A 15,949-nucleotide genomic window follows, 5' to 3' on the forward strand; every position below is an offset into this window, starting at 1 on the left:
GTTGATGATCAACAGGGGACACTCTACAAATCACAAATCCTATATCAAAAAACATAAAACAACAAAGTACAATTGAATTCTGTGAATGAAACATGGCATTGTCAGCGGTGGATAACGTGCCTTTAAAACATCATGGTCTTGAGTTATTTTATCCTTGTTTCAAACAAGACCATGAACATGGAAAGGATCCAAAAGAACAATGAGTTTTGGAATAGGGGTGGTTGAAACCAAAAATGAAGATTGGCAAGAGGGGGAAGAATACATTAGAAGTTGGGAGTAAATGTGTGTTTGGGTTTGAAAGGAGGGCCTTGATTTCGGGAATGAAAGAAATGGTTGGGAGAAATGGGTGGCGACATTCAAGCTGGACACTATTCTCTACCGTTACGATTCAAATAAGTAACATATAAAAATTGATCACAGATCTACATGTAACAATTAAATACCGAACGATTGAGTGGTACATTTCAAACAATAAAAATTACAAGTAAAATTAAATTATCTTTTGAAATTATCCATCGTAAGTTTACGTCTCCTCAGGTGAGACGGGCCATTAACGTCCCTGGAAAGAATACCAGTTAGTTGCAGAGGAGCCTCGTTGAAGGTGGCTAAGGAGCCGTCAGGACTGGTTTGGAGTTCCGCAAAGGAGTCGGCAGCCAAGTTTGCTTCACGCTTAATCAGGGAGAAGTCGAGGAACCAGGCCTTCGAGGAGATAAGAGCAATGGCTCGGACGATGGCTTATGGGACTGTTGGAAGCATCAGGAGAGGTGATCAGTGTATAAGCTTCAGCGCTGTCGGTTTGGCAGTGGACTTTCTCGAATCTGAGAGACCAGGCAAGGGAAAGGCCGTCATAGATTCCCCAAAGTTCAGTTTCAAGGATGGAGGAATGACCAATAAAGTTAAACCCGACAATGAAGTCTCCATCATGGTTACGAAAGAGCCCGCCAGGAGTTCCCTTAGTGGTTGTAGGGTAAAAAGCGCCATCTGAGTTGAGAGTCACCCATCTTGCTTCAGCTGCTTTCCATTCGACTAGGTCGTCGGCGGGGTCTCCATATTGTTGATTGGGGGGCAACAGCGTTGCAGTGTTCGCCCACGAGCGGCTCAGGTGAAGAAGGTCAGCATTAGATATTCCTTGGCCCGTAAAAATGGTCGAGTTCCTCCTCTTCCAGACCTGCCAAATGAGAGAGGAAAAAAAATAATATTCCAAGGGATATCAGTTCCTCTATAAAGGGTACAAACCTCAAGGTTATTCATTAACCAGTCTTCAAGGGGGAGATCAAAAAAGTTTGAGACGCTGTGGGGGAGGTCAATAGCAGTCCAGAGGTCCTTCGTGATAGGGCAATCCCAGAGGACGTGGATTAAGGATTCATTGTTATCACCACAGATAGAACAGTAGGGGTCGTCGGTGAGGTTCAAGTGCCAGCGATTGAGGTTAGTGAGAAGTTTTTTGTGCATGAAGACAAGAAGGAATGAAATGAAGGCCAGATCCTGGAAATAGAACGCCAAAGGTGTGATGGGTTGTGATTAACAATGAAAATGTGGCAAACTTCCACAAGCTTATACTTCTGCCTCAGTAACTGGATCCAGAAAATATCTCCGTTAGAGACAGAGGCAAAACAGATTTTCATTAAGAAGACAATGTTATGGTTTTGAATTTGCCGAAGACCGAGACCTTCATTGGCTCTAGGCCGAGTTATGGTATTCCAATTGACGAGGGAGAGTGCACAGAATCGCCCCAAATAAATCACCTAATAAGCTTTTCAATGTACTTGCAAATGCGAAAAGGGAGACGACAGGTTTAAATGATGAAATAGGTTGAAATGGCAAAGAGGACCGAATTAGCGAGGGTGACTCTCCCAGCGAGGGAGAGGGAGTGAGCTGACCAACCTTCGAGCTTCTTCCGAATTTTATCAAGAATAAAGTTATAAAAATCTTAGGTTGCTTTTTTGGGCATGGTAGGAATGCCAAGATCTATAACTTGATGCATATCATGACAAGAACCAACTTCATTGGCACTTGCAGTGCTAGTATTATCCGAGAAATAGACCTGAGATTTGAGTTTGTTAATTTTGTGACCGGAGAAGGTACAAAACTCATCAAGTATACGGTCGATAAGATCAGCTTGCTCAACAATCAGTTTTTTCTTCTTCGAAAAATGGACCTCAGGGAAAAGAATACCCACAGAACTGTTGACTAGCACCGAAAGGTGCCTAAATTAATGCACCGAAAGGTGCATGGCCCCTTTTGTTGAAAATATAAAAAATGGGATAATTCAATTTAGTCACTAAATTTTAGGGTATTTACAAATTAGTCCTTAGGTTTCAACTATAAATATCCTAGCTCATTTAGCTTCAAAATCATCCCAAAGCATTCTAGTTTTCTTCCAATACTAGAGAGATTTTATAGAGTTTCTTGAGAGTTGTTTTCTCTTTTTTATCTAGAGATAATTATCATTGTTTTCTCCTTGGTAGATCGAGAGAGGTTGTAATTCCTATTTTCTCATAGTGAAATTCTTCTACCGTTGCCCGTGGTTTTTACCCTAAATATTTTAGGGGTTTTCCACATAAATTTTGTGTCTCTTTTATCTTCATTTTTATTTTCTCAAATTATCAGTTGTGATTTTGCTCTATCCGATAGCCGTCTTCCGCAACAATTGGTATCAGAGCTAGATTAGAGTGTGTAATATCTGCTTATTGTCTTTGTAGTTGCCACCAAAAGGTGGATCCTCCAACATAAGAAAGTAAGAAGTTATTACCCATTCTTTGAAGGTTCCAGAGAACTATTCACGATAGTGAAATAGTGGGAGCTATCCGTAAAAGAAGCCATGACAACGAAATTTGATATTGAAAAGTTCAATGGGAGAAATTTCTCATTGTGGAAATTAAAGATGAAGGCCATCCTGAGGAAAGACGGGGTGTCTAGCGGCTATCAGTGAAAGGCCGATGGATTTTGCAGATGACAGCAAATGGATCGAAATGGACGGAAATGTTATGGCAAACTTTCATCTAGCATTAGCAGATGAAGTATTGTCAAGCATCGAGGAGAAAAAGATAGCTAAGGAGATATGAGATCATCTCACCAAACTGTACGAGGCCACATCGTTGCACAATAAAATTTTCCTTAAGAGAAAATTGTACACTCTCCGTATGTCAGAATCTACTTCAGTGACGGAGCACTTAAATACACTGAACACTTTATTTTCTCAGCTTACATCTTTAAGCTGTAAAATAGGAGAACAATAACGTGCTGAACTTCTACTTCAAAGTTTACCGGATTCGTATGATCAACTCATCATCAACTTGACAAACAGTAATGTCACCAGTCTAGTCTTCGATGACGTTGCAGCTGTTGTTCTACAAGAAGAAAATCGGCGCAAGAACAAGGAAGACAGACAAGTAAATCTGCAACAAGCAGAAGCGTTGACAACGATGACAACGATGAGAGGGAGATCAACAGAACGTGACCAAAACAGCAGTCACAAACATGGTAGATCGAAGTCGAGGAGCAAGAAGAATTTAAAGTGTTACAACTGTGGAAAGAAGGGTCATCTGAAGAAGGATTGTTGGAGTCTAAATAAAAACTCCAATCCATAAGGCAATACCGCAAACACTTCAGATGATGGAAATGCTCTATGTTGTGAAGCGTCAACCACCGTGGAAGGAAGAAAACGATTTGCAGATATATGGCTCATTGATTCGGGAGCAACATATCACATGACCTCAAGAAGAGAATGGTTCCATCATTATGAACCTGTCTCAGGAGGATCTGTTTATAGTTGCAATGATCATGCCTTAGAGATCGTTGGTGTGGGAACCATCAAATTGAAGATGTATGACGGAACAATTAAAGTTGTTCGAGATGTGCGGCACATGAAAGGCCTGAAGAAAAATTTATTATCCTACGGATTGTTGGATAATAATGCAAGCAAGATTGAAACACGGAAATGAATCATGAAAGTGTTCCGTGGAGTGCTTGTGGTACTGAAAGGCAAAAAAATAACTGCAAACTTGTACATGCTGAAGGGAGAGACTTTGGTAGAAGCAGAAGCCTCTGTTGCCTCATGTAGTTCAGATTCGGCAATGCTATGGCATCAGAAACTTGGACACATGTCAGAACAAGGAATGAAAGTCCTTGTGGAGCAAAAGATACTTCCAGGCTTAACAAAGGTATCACTTCCTTTGTGTGAGCATTGCATAACAAGTAAGCAGCACCGGTTGAAATTCAACACATCAAATTCTAGAGGCAAAAGTGTTCTAGAATTGGTTCACTCTGACGTATGGCAAGCACCAGTAACGTCCCTAGGTGGAGCAAAATACTTTGTCTCATTTATTGATAACTACTCCAGGAGATGTTGGGTGCACCCTATTAAGAAGAAGAAGTCAGACGTGTTTTCAACTTTCAAAAACTTCAAAGCGCAGGTGGAACTTGATTCTGGAAATAAGATCAAGTGTTTCAGAACAGATAATGGAGAAGAATACACAAGCGAAGAATTTGATGACTTTTGCAAGAAAGAATGCATCAAAAGACAGTTCACAGGTGGCGAACACTCCTCAACAAAATGGAGTGGCAGAGCGGATGAACAGAACCTTGTTAGAAAGAACAAGAGCAATGTTGAGGGACGGCCTAGAAAAATCATTCTGGGCAGAAGCAGTCAATACCGCCTGTTATTTGGTGAATCGAGCTCCATCAACTGCAATAGAGCTGAAGACACCAATGGAGATGTGGACTGGTAAACCAGTTGATTATTCAAACCTCCATGTATTTGGAAGTATTGTGTACGTGATGTACAACACCCAAGAAATTTCAAAGCTGGATCCAAAATCCAGGAAATGCAAATTCTTGGGGTATACTGATGGTAAAGGGGTATCGCTTGTGGGATCCCACTGCCCCAAAGTGATCATTAGCAGGGATGTTATCTTTGTAGAAGATAAACTACAAAGAAAAGAAGACGATGATAGCGCTGAAAAGTCAGAGACTACTCAGATACATGTGGAAAAAGAGTTTGAAGAAGGAGATTCTTCTGAAGCAGAACCAGCACATGATGAACAAGTACCAGAGAGTTCTGAAGCTCCAACAACTCGTCAATCAGATCGTGTGAGAAGACGTCCAAATTGGCACTCGGATTATGTTATAGAAGGTAATATTGCATACTGCCTTTTAACAGAGGACGGTGAGCCATCAACATACCAGGAGGCAATAAACAGCTCAGATGCTTCACTATGGATGATGGCGATGCAAGAAGAAATCGAAGCCCTTCATAAAAATAATACATGGGACCTTGTGCCACTACCACAAGGAAGGAAGCCAATTGGTAACAAATGGGTCTTCAAAATCAAGCGAAATGGTGACGATCAAGTTGAGAGGTATCGTGCAATACTGGTGGTCAAAGGATATGCTCAAAAAGGTATTGATTTCAATGAAATATTTCTCCTGTGGTTCGACTAACAACAGTTCGAGTAGTTTTGGCAATGTGTGCTACATTGGACTTACATCTAGAGCAGCTAGATGTTAAAACAGCTTTTCTTCATAGAAATCTTGAAGAAGATTTATATGCTCCAACCTGAAGGTTTGAAGAAGAAAAGAAGAACTTGGTTTGCAGGTTGAACAATCTCTGTACGGTCTAAAGCAGGCGCCGAGGTGTTGGTATAAGAGATTTGATTCCTTCATTATGCGCCTTAGATACAACAGACTTAATACAGACCCTTGTGCTTATTTCAAGAGGTCTGATGATAACGATTTTGTTATATTACTGTTGTATGTAGATGACATGTTGGTTGCAGGACCCAACAAAGATCATATTGAAGTATTGAAGGCACAACTGGCTAGGGAATTTGAAATGAAGGACTTGGGATCAGCAAACAAGATTCTAGGGATGCAAATTCACCGAGACATAAGTAATAGGAAGATTTGGCTTTCACAAAAGAATTACTTGAAGAAAATCTTGTCACGATTCAACATGCAAGATTGTAAGCCAATTTCTACCCCTCTTCCTATTAACTTCAAATTATCCTCCAGTATGAGTCCTAGCAGTGAAAAAGAGAGGATGGAGATGTCTCGAGTACCGTATGCATCAGCAGTGGGAAGTTTAATGTTCGCTATGATATGCACAACCAGACATTGCACAAGTAGTGGGAGTGGTTAGTCGATACATGGCGAATCCAGGCAAAGAGCATTGGAATAGTAAAGAGGATCCTAAGATACATCAAAGGGACCTCAAATGTTGCATTATGTTACGGAGGATCAAACTTACTAATAAATGGGTATGTCGATTCTGACTATGCAGGAGATTTGGATAAAAGCAAATCTACTACAGGATATGTGTTCAAAGTTGCTGGTGGAGCTGTAAGCTGGGTTTCAAAATTACAGTCAGTTGTGGCTACATCCACAACAGAGGCAGAATATGTAGCAGCTACACAAGCCAGTAAAGAAGCAATTTGGTTGAAAATACTATTGGAGGAGCTTGGGCACAATCAAGAGTTTGTCTCTCTGTTTTGTGACAGTCAAAGTACCTTGCATCTAGCAAGGAATCCAGCATTTCATTCAAGGACAAAGCACATACGAGTTCAATACCATTTCATTCGTGAAAAGGTGGAAGAAGGGATGATAGATATGCAGAAGATCCATACCAAAGACAATATAGCAGATTTCATGACGAAGGCAATCAACGCTGATAAATTTAGCTAGTGTCGATCCTCTTGTGGCCTGACAGAAACGTAAGCAACATGATGGTACAAGGTAGAAGATATGATTGTTCTAATCAAATCTTCAAGTGGGAAATTGTTGACTAGCACCGAAAGGTGCCTAAATTAATGCACCGAAAGGTGCATGGTCCCTTTTGTTGAAAATATATAAAAAATGGGATAATTCAATTTAGTCACTAAATTTTAGGGTATTTACAAATTAGTCCTTAGGTTTCAACTATAAATATCCTAGTTCATTTAGCTTCAAAATCATCCCAAAGCATTCTAGCTTTCTTCCAATACTAGAGAGATTTTAGAGAATTTCTTGAGAGTTGTTTTCTCCTTTTTATCTAGAGAGAATTATCATTGTTTTCTCCTTGGTAGATCGAGAGAGGTTGTAATTCCTATTTTCTCATAGTGAAATTCTTCTATCGTTGCCCGTGGTTTTTACCCTAAATATTTTAGGGGTTTTCCACGTAAATTTTGTGTCTCTTTTATCTTCATTTTTATTTTCTCAAATTATCAGTTGCGATTTTGCTCTATCCGATAGCCGTCTTCCGCAACAGAAACTGTATCACTTGCTAGAATCATTCAATACAGAAGTCGTAGCTTATTCAACAGTTGGTTTTCCGCATAAAATTAGATCATCGGTGAAAAAGATGTGGGATATGAGGCCTCGCGAACCATTTTGAATGGCTCTCACAGTTTATCCATAACGGCTTTGTGAATTCTATGGCCAAGTCTCTCCATAATGAGAACAAAAATATAGAAAGAAATGAGATCACCTTGACGGAAGCTTCTTTCAGGGTTAAAGGGACAATTGGGGAACCATTAAGTTAGACCTGTATAGAGGATGAGGAGATGCAACAAAGGATTAAGCGCGAATGATGAAAGGCGGGAAATGGGCATCACATAAGGAGTCTTCAACGAAATCTCAACAAAGACGATCGAAAGCCTTCTCCAAATCCAACTTGATAGCCATCCATTCGATTTTACCTTTTTTGGATTTCATAGAGTGAATGACCTCTTGACCAATGATTGTGTTTTCCGTAATTTTCTTTCCAGAAATAAAGCTAATTTGGTTGAGAGAAATAAGCTTGGGCATGAGGGATTAGAGACGTCGAACAAGGATCTTGGTAATCAATTTGTAGAGGACAGAACAAAGGCTTATTGCTCAGAAGTCCTTGCAGCAAGAAATGTGATTAACTTTCAAAGAATAAGGATAATTCTATTAATAATGAGTTAATTACCCCATTCATACATGAACTATACTAGATTCTCAGTTTCATATAAAATGTTTAAAAATTCTCGATTTAATATATAATTTTTTTCCGTTAACGGATTCACCCACTTCCGTCACGGAAAGTGACGTGAAACACTACTAATATAATGACACGTAACACTTAAAAAAACATGTTTTTATTTTTTTAGGTAAATTACATCATTCATCATTCATCATTCATCATTCAACTATCTCTTCTCTTTTATTTTGGTCACTAATTATAGGTCTTTTTATAAATCCAAAATAGTTCAGTGATAAAACTTCAATTTACCCTTTTTTTTTCCTATTTTTCTTCCCCAGCCCAATATTCCCAAAAAACAGTTTTTACCAGTGAGTTTCCTCCATGGATCGGTAACTTAAGCAGCTTGGAATATCTGGATTTCTCAAGCAACAGTTAATAAATCCCGAAAAAATCATTGGTTTTGTGGGTCTTAAAACGGGCTTAGAGGCAGGTCGATTTTGAATCGTGAAATTTGGAATCGGAGCCGGTCGATTTTGAGAGTGTTGAGCCTTGAGGAACAAATGAACCTTGGGATGATTGGAATCAACTTTGGATGGGGCGTGCATCGTATGGAATCAGTCCTTTCGGTGATGGATTTAAACAACTTATGAGTAACCATGGATTGAATGAGAACAGGTGTGAAAGCTGCAGATTTTAGTGATGATTTAAACGACTTATGGGTTGTAATCCTTGAAGAAAACATAAATGGGCTAGCTGTGTTTACACGACCTATGGCTGTTCTGTAAGTTCTCCCCTTTCTTCTTCTTCTTCATCATATCCTCAACGTGAAGATCTTCAACATTTTTTTAACAAAAAGAACCTTAAATTTATATTAATATGTAAGAATATGATATAATGAACTAACTTTGAAAATCAACCCAGATTGGTTATTCATCACCTGCGCAGAATGGGATCATGGAAGATTTGAGCCTCTCTGTATCAGCAGTTAGTACATGCCAATCTTTTCTACTTTTTTTCCCACTCAATTTACTTTCTTAAAGCACAAGAAAGTTGTAGGTGAGTTTATTTAACTATCTTACTCGGATTATTGTGCGTAATAAACACATGTATAGTTAATTTTTTCGAAGTTTATCTCGTATTTATATTCAAATATGTATTGGACATAGATACAAATATAGTGCAGAAACGAAGATTGATTCAATCCATAAGTCGTTTAAATCATCACCAAAATAAGTTGCAGATTTCTTGAAGAAAACAGAAACAGGTGAGAAAGTTGCAGATTTTGGTGATGATTTAAACGACTTATGTATGGATTCCATGTTTTGCAAATTTTCTTACGACCATGGGTGCTTTGCTGGGAATTTTGGGTTGATTCTTTGAAAAAATCGGTTTTCATTGTTCCTGTTTTGGAGAACGATATTGCGGTTAAGAATGCAGAGCTGGGTCGAACTTTGAAGGAGATGGAAAGTCCGAGGGATGAAAATGAGGCGTTGAAAATGGAGGAGGATGAAATGAAGGGGAGGGTTGAAGAAGAGAGGAAAGAGAGGGAGAGGAAATCGAGATTACCAATTGATAATGGTTGTTCTTGATGATTTTCCCAGGAGAAAACCTGGGTTTTCCCAGGAAAATATATAATTAAATTAAAAAAAACTTAAATTTTAGGGACTAAAATAAGAGTGAGAAGATAGTTGAGTGATTAATGGTGCAATTTATCTAAAAAATAAAATAAAAACATATTTTTAAAGTGTCACTTGCCGTTGTCGTAGGATTCCACATCACTTTCCGTAACGGAAGTGGGTGAATCCGTTAACAACAAAAAAACATCATGTATTAAATCGATAATTTTTAAATATTATGTATGATATTGAGAATCGGGTATAGTTCATGTATGAATGGAATAATTAACCCCATATCAAAAATGATGTCAGCGCTCTGGAGAAAATTTGTTGAATCATGTCGGAGACAGACTTATCGATAATATGTCAATTCTTCGGGTAGAGTTGAGCATGAAGCCTATCCAAGCCAAGAGATTTAAAATGAACCATGGCAAAGAGAGCCTCTTTGATCTTAGTCTGGTCAGACATGCGGTCGATGAGTTGTACTTCTTGAGGAGAAATGTTCAGAAAGTAGCCAGGGAGAGAGAATTTACCCATGGCAGTACCATCAATGGAGAATAAATTTTTGAAGAAGTGGATGGCTTCTTCTTGGAAAGAATCTTCATCAGAACACCATTCGCCAGAGGGGAGCTAGAGAGTGGAAATGTGATTAGCTCGTTTGTTTAAGGTGGCTTTCCTATGGAAGTAGGCCGTGTTTTTGTCTCCAAAGGTAATCCAGTCAGAGCGATACTTTTATTTCCAAAGGAGCTCCTCCTGGTCCAATGTGTTTTCAAGATCGAGAAGTAATTGAGGCTCTAAATGAATTAAGAAAGGTGAGCATTTCTGGTCATTTTCGATGTCGATAAGCTTGAGGGGGGGGGGGTGCATGGGTTTCCAAATGTTGGAAATACGGTTGTGAAGAGTGTTATATCTTATCCAACGTCCGAGCACTTTTACGACGAGAGTTAGATCCATACTCTTGATGGCAAGGAGTTGAACTCTTTCAGAGAAATCGATAGTTGGGATGCCATTAGATTATCCCAACAGGACATCATCTTCAAAGAGGTTGATGTTATTAAGATTCACAGTACTGCTATTAGAGTGGGTTTTAGAGTTACCGCAATCCATATAGGTGGTGATGGAGACAATAGGGACGGTGGAGGCGTCAAACGAAGCTTCATCCCGTCGACGTTGCTTTTTGAGGGTTCTGGGGTCTTATTAATTTCAGAGACACTATCCATTTGGAAGTGATTAATTCAAGAACATTTAATTATTCCATAAAAGTAATTTGCATATCCTTTGATAGTTTTGATTTTAAGTTCACAATTGAATGCCGTCAAATAAGTAACAGGTAACAATTAAATACCGATCGAGTAACATGTTCCCAACAACAAAAATTAAAGTAAAATTATCTTTTAAAACCATCCAGCATTTATCCATAAATATCTCACTATTCCATAAAAGTAACTTTTAGACGTGTTATTAACAATTCAACAATTAACTCATATGACATTTTTTTCACGAATTTGACCCACAAAGAGAAGAGATCAACTTCCAGAAATACTGATGCTATTTCAAGACAATGGACAAGACGGATGAAAAAAAATTATTCAAGAACTTCAGAAAGTTGAATACATCTAATAAAGATAAAGGGTAAACCGAATTTAAATCTTGTACAAACTTAAAGACTTCCAAAATAATAAAACAAACAAGTTCTTCAGACTCGTGAGTGCACAACAGCTCTGCCAACGGGATTTTACATCTTAGTCTACTTAATTTTAAAACTACACATTTATATATATGAAACATAAATCATCACCATGTATTATACAGATGAAAGTTAATTTCAACTGTAAAGGTCATCTTCATCAGCTCCGCCAGCAGAACCTGTAAAGGGATCAGATGCTGGAGCCCTTGAACTAGTTTCAGCGAACCTGAATTCACTTCCAAGCCCCCTCGATTGCTGCAATGTTTGTGCAAATGCCTGGTACTTGCGGATATCGGCATCACTCACACTCCTACGAGCAAACTTCATCGATTCCTCAAAATGTGCAGCCTTGATTTCTGCAACTTCATCCTCCACATCTTCTTCCATGGCTTCAGGGTTCTCTGTCCTCCTCCTTTCCCTCTCGATATCCTAAAAAGGTGGATATAATCTCATCTTACAGTTTCAAACATCAAGGAAAAACATTGTATATTTGTACATACGATAAGTAACTGTGACAGAAAATAGTTATTACGATACCTTTTCAATATTTTCTCTAATAGCATATTTGCATGCGCGCTGACAAATTTCAGTAATATCCGCCCCACTGAAGCCTTGAGTATATTTGGCAAGAGCTCTAAGGTCAACCTCTATTGCTAACGGTGATTTCCTCAAACAAGCCTTGAAGATCTGATAGCGAGATTCCTCATCAGGGAGAGGAATATAGATCAGTTGATCAAGACGACCAGGACGCAGAAGTGCTGGATCTATAATGTCAGGTCGGTTGGTAGCTCCGATGATGAAAACTGTTTTCTTGGCAGACATGCCATCCATCTCGGTAAGAAGCTGGTTCAAAACCCTATCAGCTGCACCTCCTGCATCACCTACACTACCTCCTCTCTGCAATATATAACAAAAATCAGTAACATATGACTGCAGGCAAAACAACCCCAACTGGGTTCAAAGACTTTCCTTGATAGAAACAATCCATGCATTGAAACCCATACTACTACAGCACAAGTTAATCTGTAAAGATAGGATTTGAAGGCTGTGAACTTACCTGGGTGGCGATCGAGTCAAGTTCATCGAAGAAGAGGACACAAGGTGCAGACTGCCGTGCCTTGTCAAAAATTTCACGGACATTAGCCTCACTCTCCCCAAACCACATTGTAAGTAACTCTGGACCTTTGACACTAATAAAGTTTGCCTGGCACTCATTGGCAATAGCTTTGGCCAAAAGTGTTTTACCACATCCTGGAGGGCCATAGAATAATACTCCCTTTGAGGGTGACATCCCAAACTTCTCAAACTTCTCAGGATGCTCCACTGGATATTGAACAGTCTGCCCACCCATGTAACTAGTCGGTCAAGTTTTTTATTTTTTTATTTTTATGAGAAACAGACAATAAATGAAAACCAGTTTGGTGTATTACCTCTTGAAGCTCCCTTTTAACATTCTCAAGGCCGCCAATATCTTCCCAACTGACATTAGGCACTTCAACAACCTGAGAAAAACGTAAGAAAATAATGGTCAGAAATAGAACTGACCCAAAAACAAATAATCAGCAAAGAATATGTTGTCCTAATTACTGACAGTTTCACGCAGTGCTGACGGATTGCTTGTTCCAAGAGCAGTCTGGAAGTGATCATTTGTGACTGCCATAGAGTTGAGTATCTCTGCATCTATTGACTCATCTTCTAAATCAATCACATCCATCTTTTCTCTGATGCACTGTAATGCTGCCTCAGTACAGAGGGCTGCAAGATCAGCACCAACATAACCATGGGTGTCCTTGGCAATTCTTTCTAAATCAACCTGTGCATTATGTGACGAATATATAATAGATTCAGTATCTCAATCTTTCCGAGTAAGAAAAGGGTAAATGATATTTAAGGGAAAGAAATAAATGTTTAGTTTTTGACACTACCTCATCAGCCAACTTCATGTTCTTTGTGTGAATACGAAGCACCTCAAGACGGCCAACTTCATCAGGGACACCAATATCAATCTCCCTATCAAATCTTCCAAACCTTCTCAGAGCTGGATCAATGCTATTGGGACGATTTGTGGCCCCAATCACAATAACATGTGCACGGGATTTAAGCCCGTCCATCAATGTCAACAGCTGAGAGACAATCCTCCTCTCAACTTCACCATGAGTTTTCTCTCGCTTAGGAGCAATTGAGTCAAGTTCATCAATGAATATAATAGATGGCGCATTCTTCTCTGCTTCCTCAAATGCTTTCCTCAGATTGCTTTCACTCTCTCCAGCCAATTTTGACATGATCTCTGGACCGTTGATGCAGAAGAAGAAAGCACCGGTTTCATTTGCAACAGCACGGGCAATTAGAGTCTTTCCAGACCCAGGAGGTCCATAAAGCAAAATTCCTTTTGGGGGCTTCACACCGATTGATTTGAAGAGCTGTGGATGCCTCAATGGAAGCTCTACTAATTCCCTAATCTGAGCCATCTGTTTTCTCACACCACCAACATCATCATATCCTATCTCATCTAACCTGTCCTCATCCTCCCTCCTGATAGGCTCTCCCTCACAGAATATCTCTGTGTCTGGTGCGACGACACAGTACTCGGGAGGATCAGTCTCAATAACCTTGAATTCTACACTTCTCATTCCACCTCTGACAAGGAACATATCACCCTTCCTAACTGGCCGGTACGCTTCCAGAAAGTAAGCTGTAAATCCACGATTATCATAGTCAGCATTTACAGACAACTTCATCAATAATTCAACATTAAATCCAGTCCTCAATTATGTTGATGGAAATCATTTTATATTTTTCAATCTAGCAATGAGCTTATGATTTTTTAATCTTCACCTGCCTAGTAACCAACCAAAACACCAAAAATTAAAGACCATAAGTTGGAAATAAAAGATTAGAAATAGACTCACGTTTCAGGTAAGCATCAAAGAGGTTTCCAGTAACTCCTTCAATTGTGTCATCCACAGGCAAGATATGCACACGTTTTCCATACTTAACATCCGGACACTGATGCAGAGAGACAACGTCACCAAGCCTGACCCTCAAGTTTGACCTGACAACCTTATTCATCCTGATCTTTGGTTCTTCACATGTTTCATCTGCAAGAGCAATGCAGATAGTATCCTTTCTCTTCTTACCCTGTGGACCAGAAGAAAAACATAGGACAGCATAAACAAAGATATAAGCTTTAAGACATAAAATTGACATCCAAATGAAGAATTGCAAATCAATAGATATTCAATAACTACTCATGCTACATTAAAAGCAAGCTTGAACCCCAAAATGCCCTCCAAATCAATAATGCGCATTCCTCGGTAAATATTCAAACCTCTAATGACAGGCTTGTCAAATAAACGTAGTTATCTTAAAAATTAACAGACACTAGAGAAAAATATTGCCTCTACAACAAAACATGCATCAATTAAACCCATAAAACCCAAATTATAATAAAAGTGAGAATTAAACCCGGAAACAAAGCAAACAGCTAACATAAGCAAATACCAATTGAGCCTATAATCACTTCCATTTTAAACCCAGTCTACCACGAGATACCCAACCCCAAATTTCAAACAAAAAGTGAGAATTAAAACCTAAAAATAACTAACAGCTAACATAGGCAAAGACCAATCAAGCATACAATAACTTCCTTCACATATTGAATTCATAAACAAGAGAAACCCAACTGAAGACCAATACAAAACAGTATAAAATACGCAGGAACCCCATTATATAAAACTCAAAATTTCAAACAAAAACGTGAGAATTAAACTCTAAACGTTCCAACTAAGCTTACATCAAATACCCATTAAGCAAAAGCTTAAAAAAGAACCAGTAAAAAGGGCACCAAATAAAAGCCAAGTTTGAAGTAGAAACCTTGATCAGAACAGTGTCACCGCGAAACATCTGGAGTTTTTCCATGGTATCAGGATGAAGACACACAACGGAGTTGTCATCGTTGATTGCCTCATCTACAACAAGTCGATTCGCTGCCTTCTTTCTTTCCAAGATCGCAGTACTAAAATCCTTCTTAGCCCCCTTACTGAAAACAGAAAAGCACAATCAGATTACAGAAACCTAAGCGAAACCCGTCAAAGACAAAGGGGAGAAGAGACTTGGGTACTTACGAGCCAGAGGATTCAACTTCATTAGACATGGTCTTAGGTTTGATTGAAGAGTCGAAATAGAAAGAACAAGAAGATATTCTAGTGTTTTCTTTTGTTACGGTTGAATTTTCAGAATTTGTGAAGAAACAGTTGGAAAAAGAAGGTTGTTGGATTCTTGGGTTATTTACTTATTTATGATAAGATAGTTAAATTGACTAAAACTTGAGAGAATCCGAGGAAAAAAATATCAGTCCCTGTACATTTAAAAATTAGAGAAAATAAGATCGAAAATTTCTTATAATATAGGATTTTGACCAATTTTTTTTGATTTGTCAAAATGACCAATAAAATCGTAATACGATATCGCAACGTGATCTCCAATATCGCAAATCAATTTCAAGATTCGCAACGTGATTTTGACTATCGCATTGCGATTTTTTAAATTCGCGTTTCGATTTTAGAAAATCAATGCGAATATGTAAATCGCTACGCGATTCTGACTATCGCAACGCGATTCTGACTGTCGCAACGCTGAATTTCAAATTCGCAATAGGTTTTAGTTTCGTAACACAAATGTTTTGGGTATATAACTACGCAGCAGCAGCAACTCATAACCTAAATC

General features: G+C 38.8%; 1 protein-coding gene across 2 annotated transcripts; it reads right to left on the reverse strand.

Moving 5' to 3' along the window:
* Positions 1–11,112: 11,112 nt before the first annotated feature.
* Positions 11,113–15,458, reverse strand: LOC120153995 (cell division cycle protein 48 homolog). 2 transcript variants are annotated; one of them, XM_039165854.1, is made up of 10 exons: positions 15,349–15,458; positions 15,098–15,263; positions 14,134–14,362; positions 13,150–13,916; positions 12,816–13,037; positions 12,655–12,726; positions 12,282–12,563; positions 11,762–12,121; positions 11,348–11,653; positions 11,113–11,256 (listed from the first exon to the last, which is right to left on the reverse strand). In XM_039165854.1, exons 1-9 carry the CDS (start codon positions 15,375–15,377, stop codon positions 11,363–11,365), a joined length of 2,418 nt encoding a protein of 805 aa, XP_039021785.1. In that variant the 5' UTR covers positions 15,378–15,458; the 3' UTR covers positions 11,113–11,256; positions 11,348–11,362. The 2 variants fall into 2 exon arrangements, with proteins under 2 accessions (XP_039021785.1, XP_039021784.1); XM_039165853.1 differs by having other exon boundaries at positions 11,171–11,653.
* Positions 15,459–15,949: the final 491 nt, after the last annotated feature.

This window comes from Hibiscus syriacus, unplaced genomic scaffold (assembly GCF_006381635.1).
Source record: "Hibiscus syriacus cultivar Baekdansim isolate YM2019G1 unplaced genomic scaffold, ASM638163v2 tig00111105_pilon, whole genome shotgun sequence".
NCBI lineage: Eukaryota > Viridiplantae > Streptophyta > Magnoliopsida > Malvales > Malvaceae > Hibiscus > Hibiscus syriacus.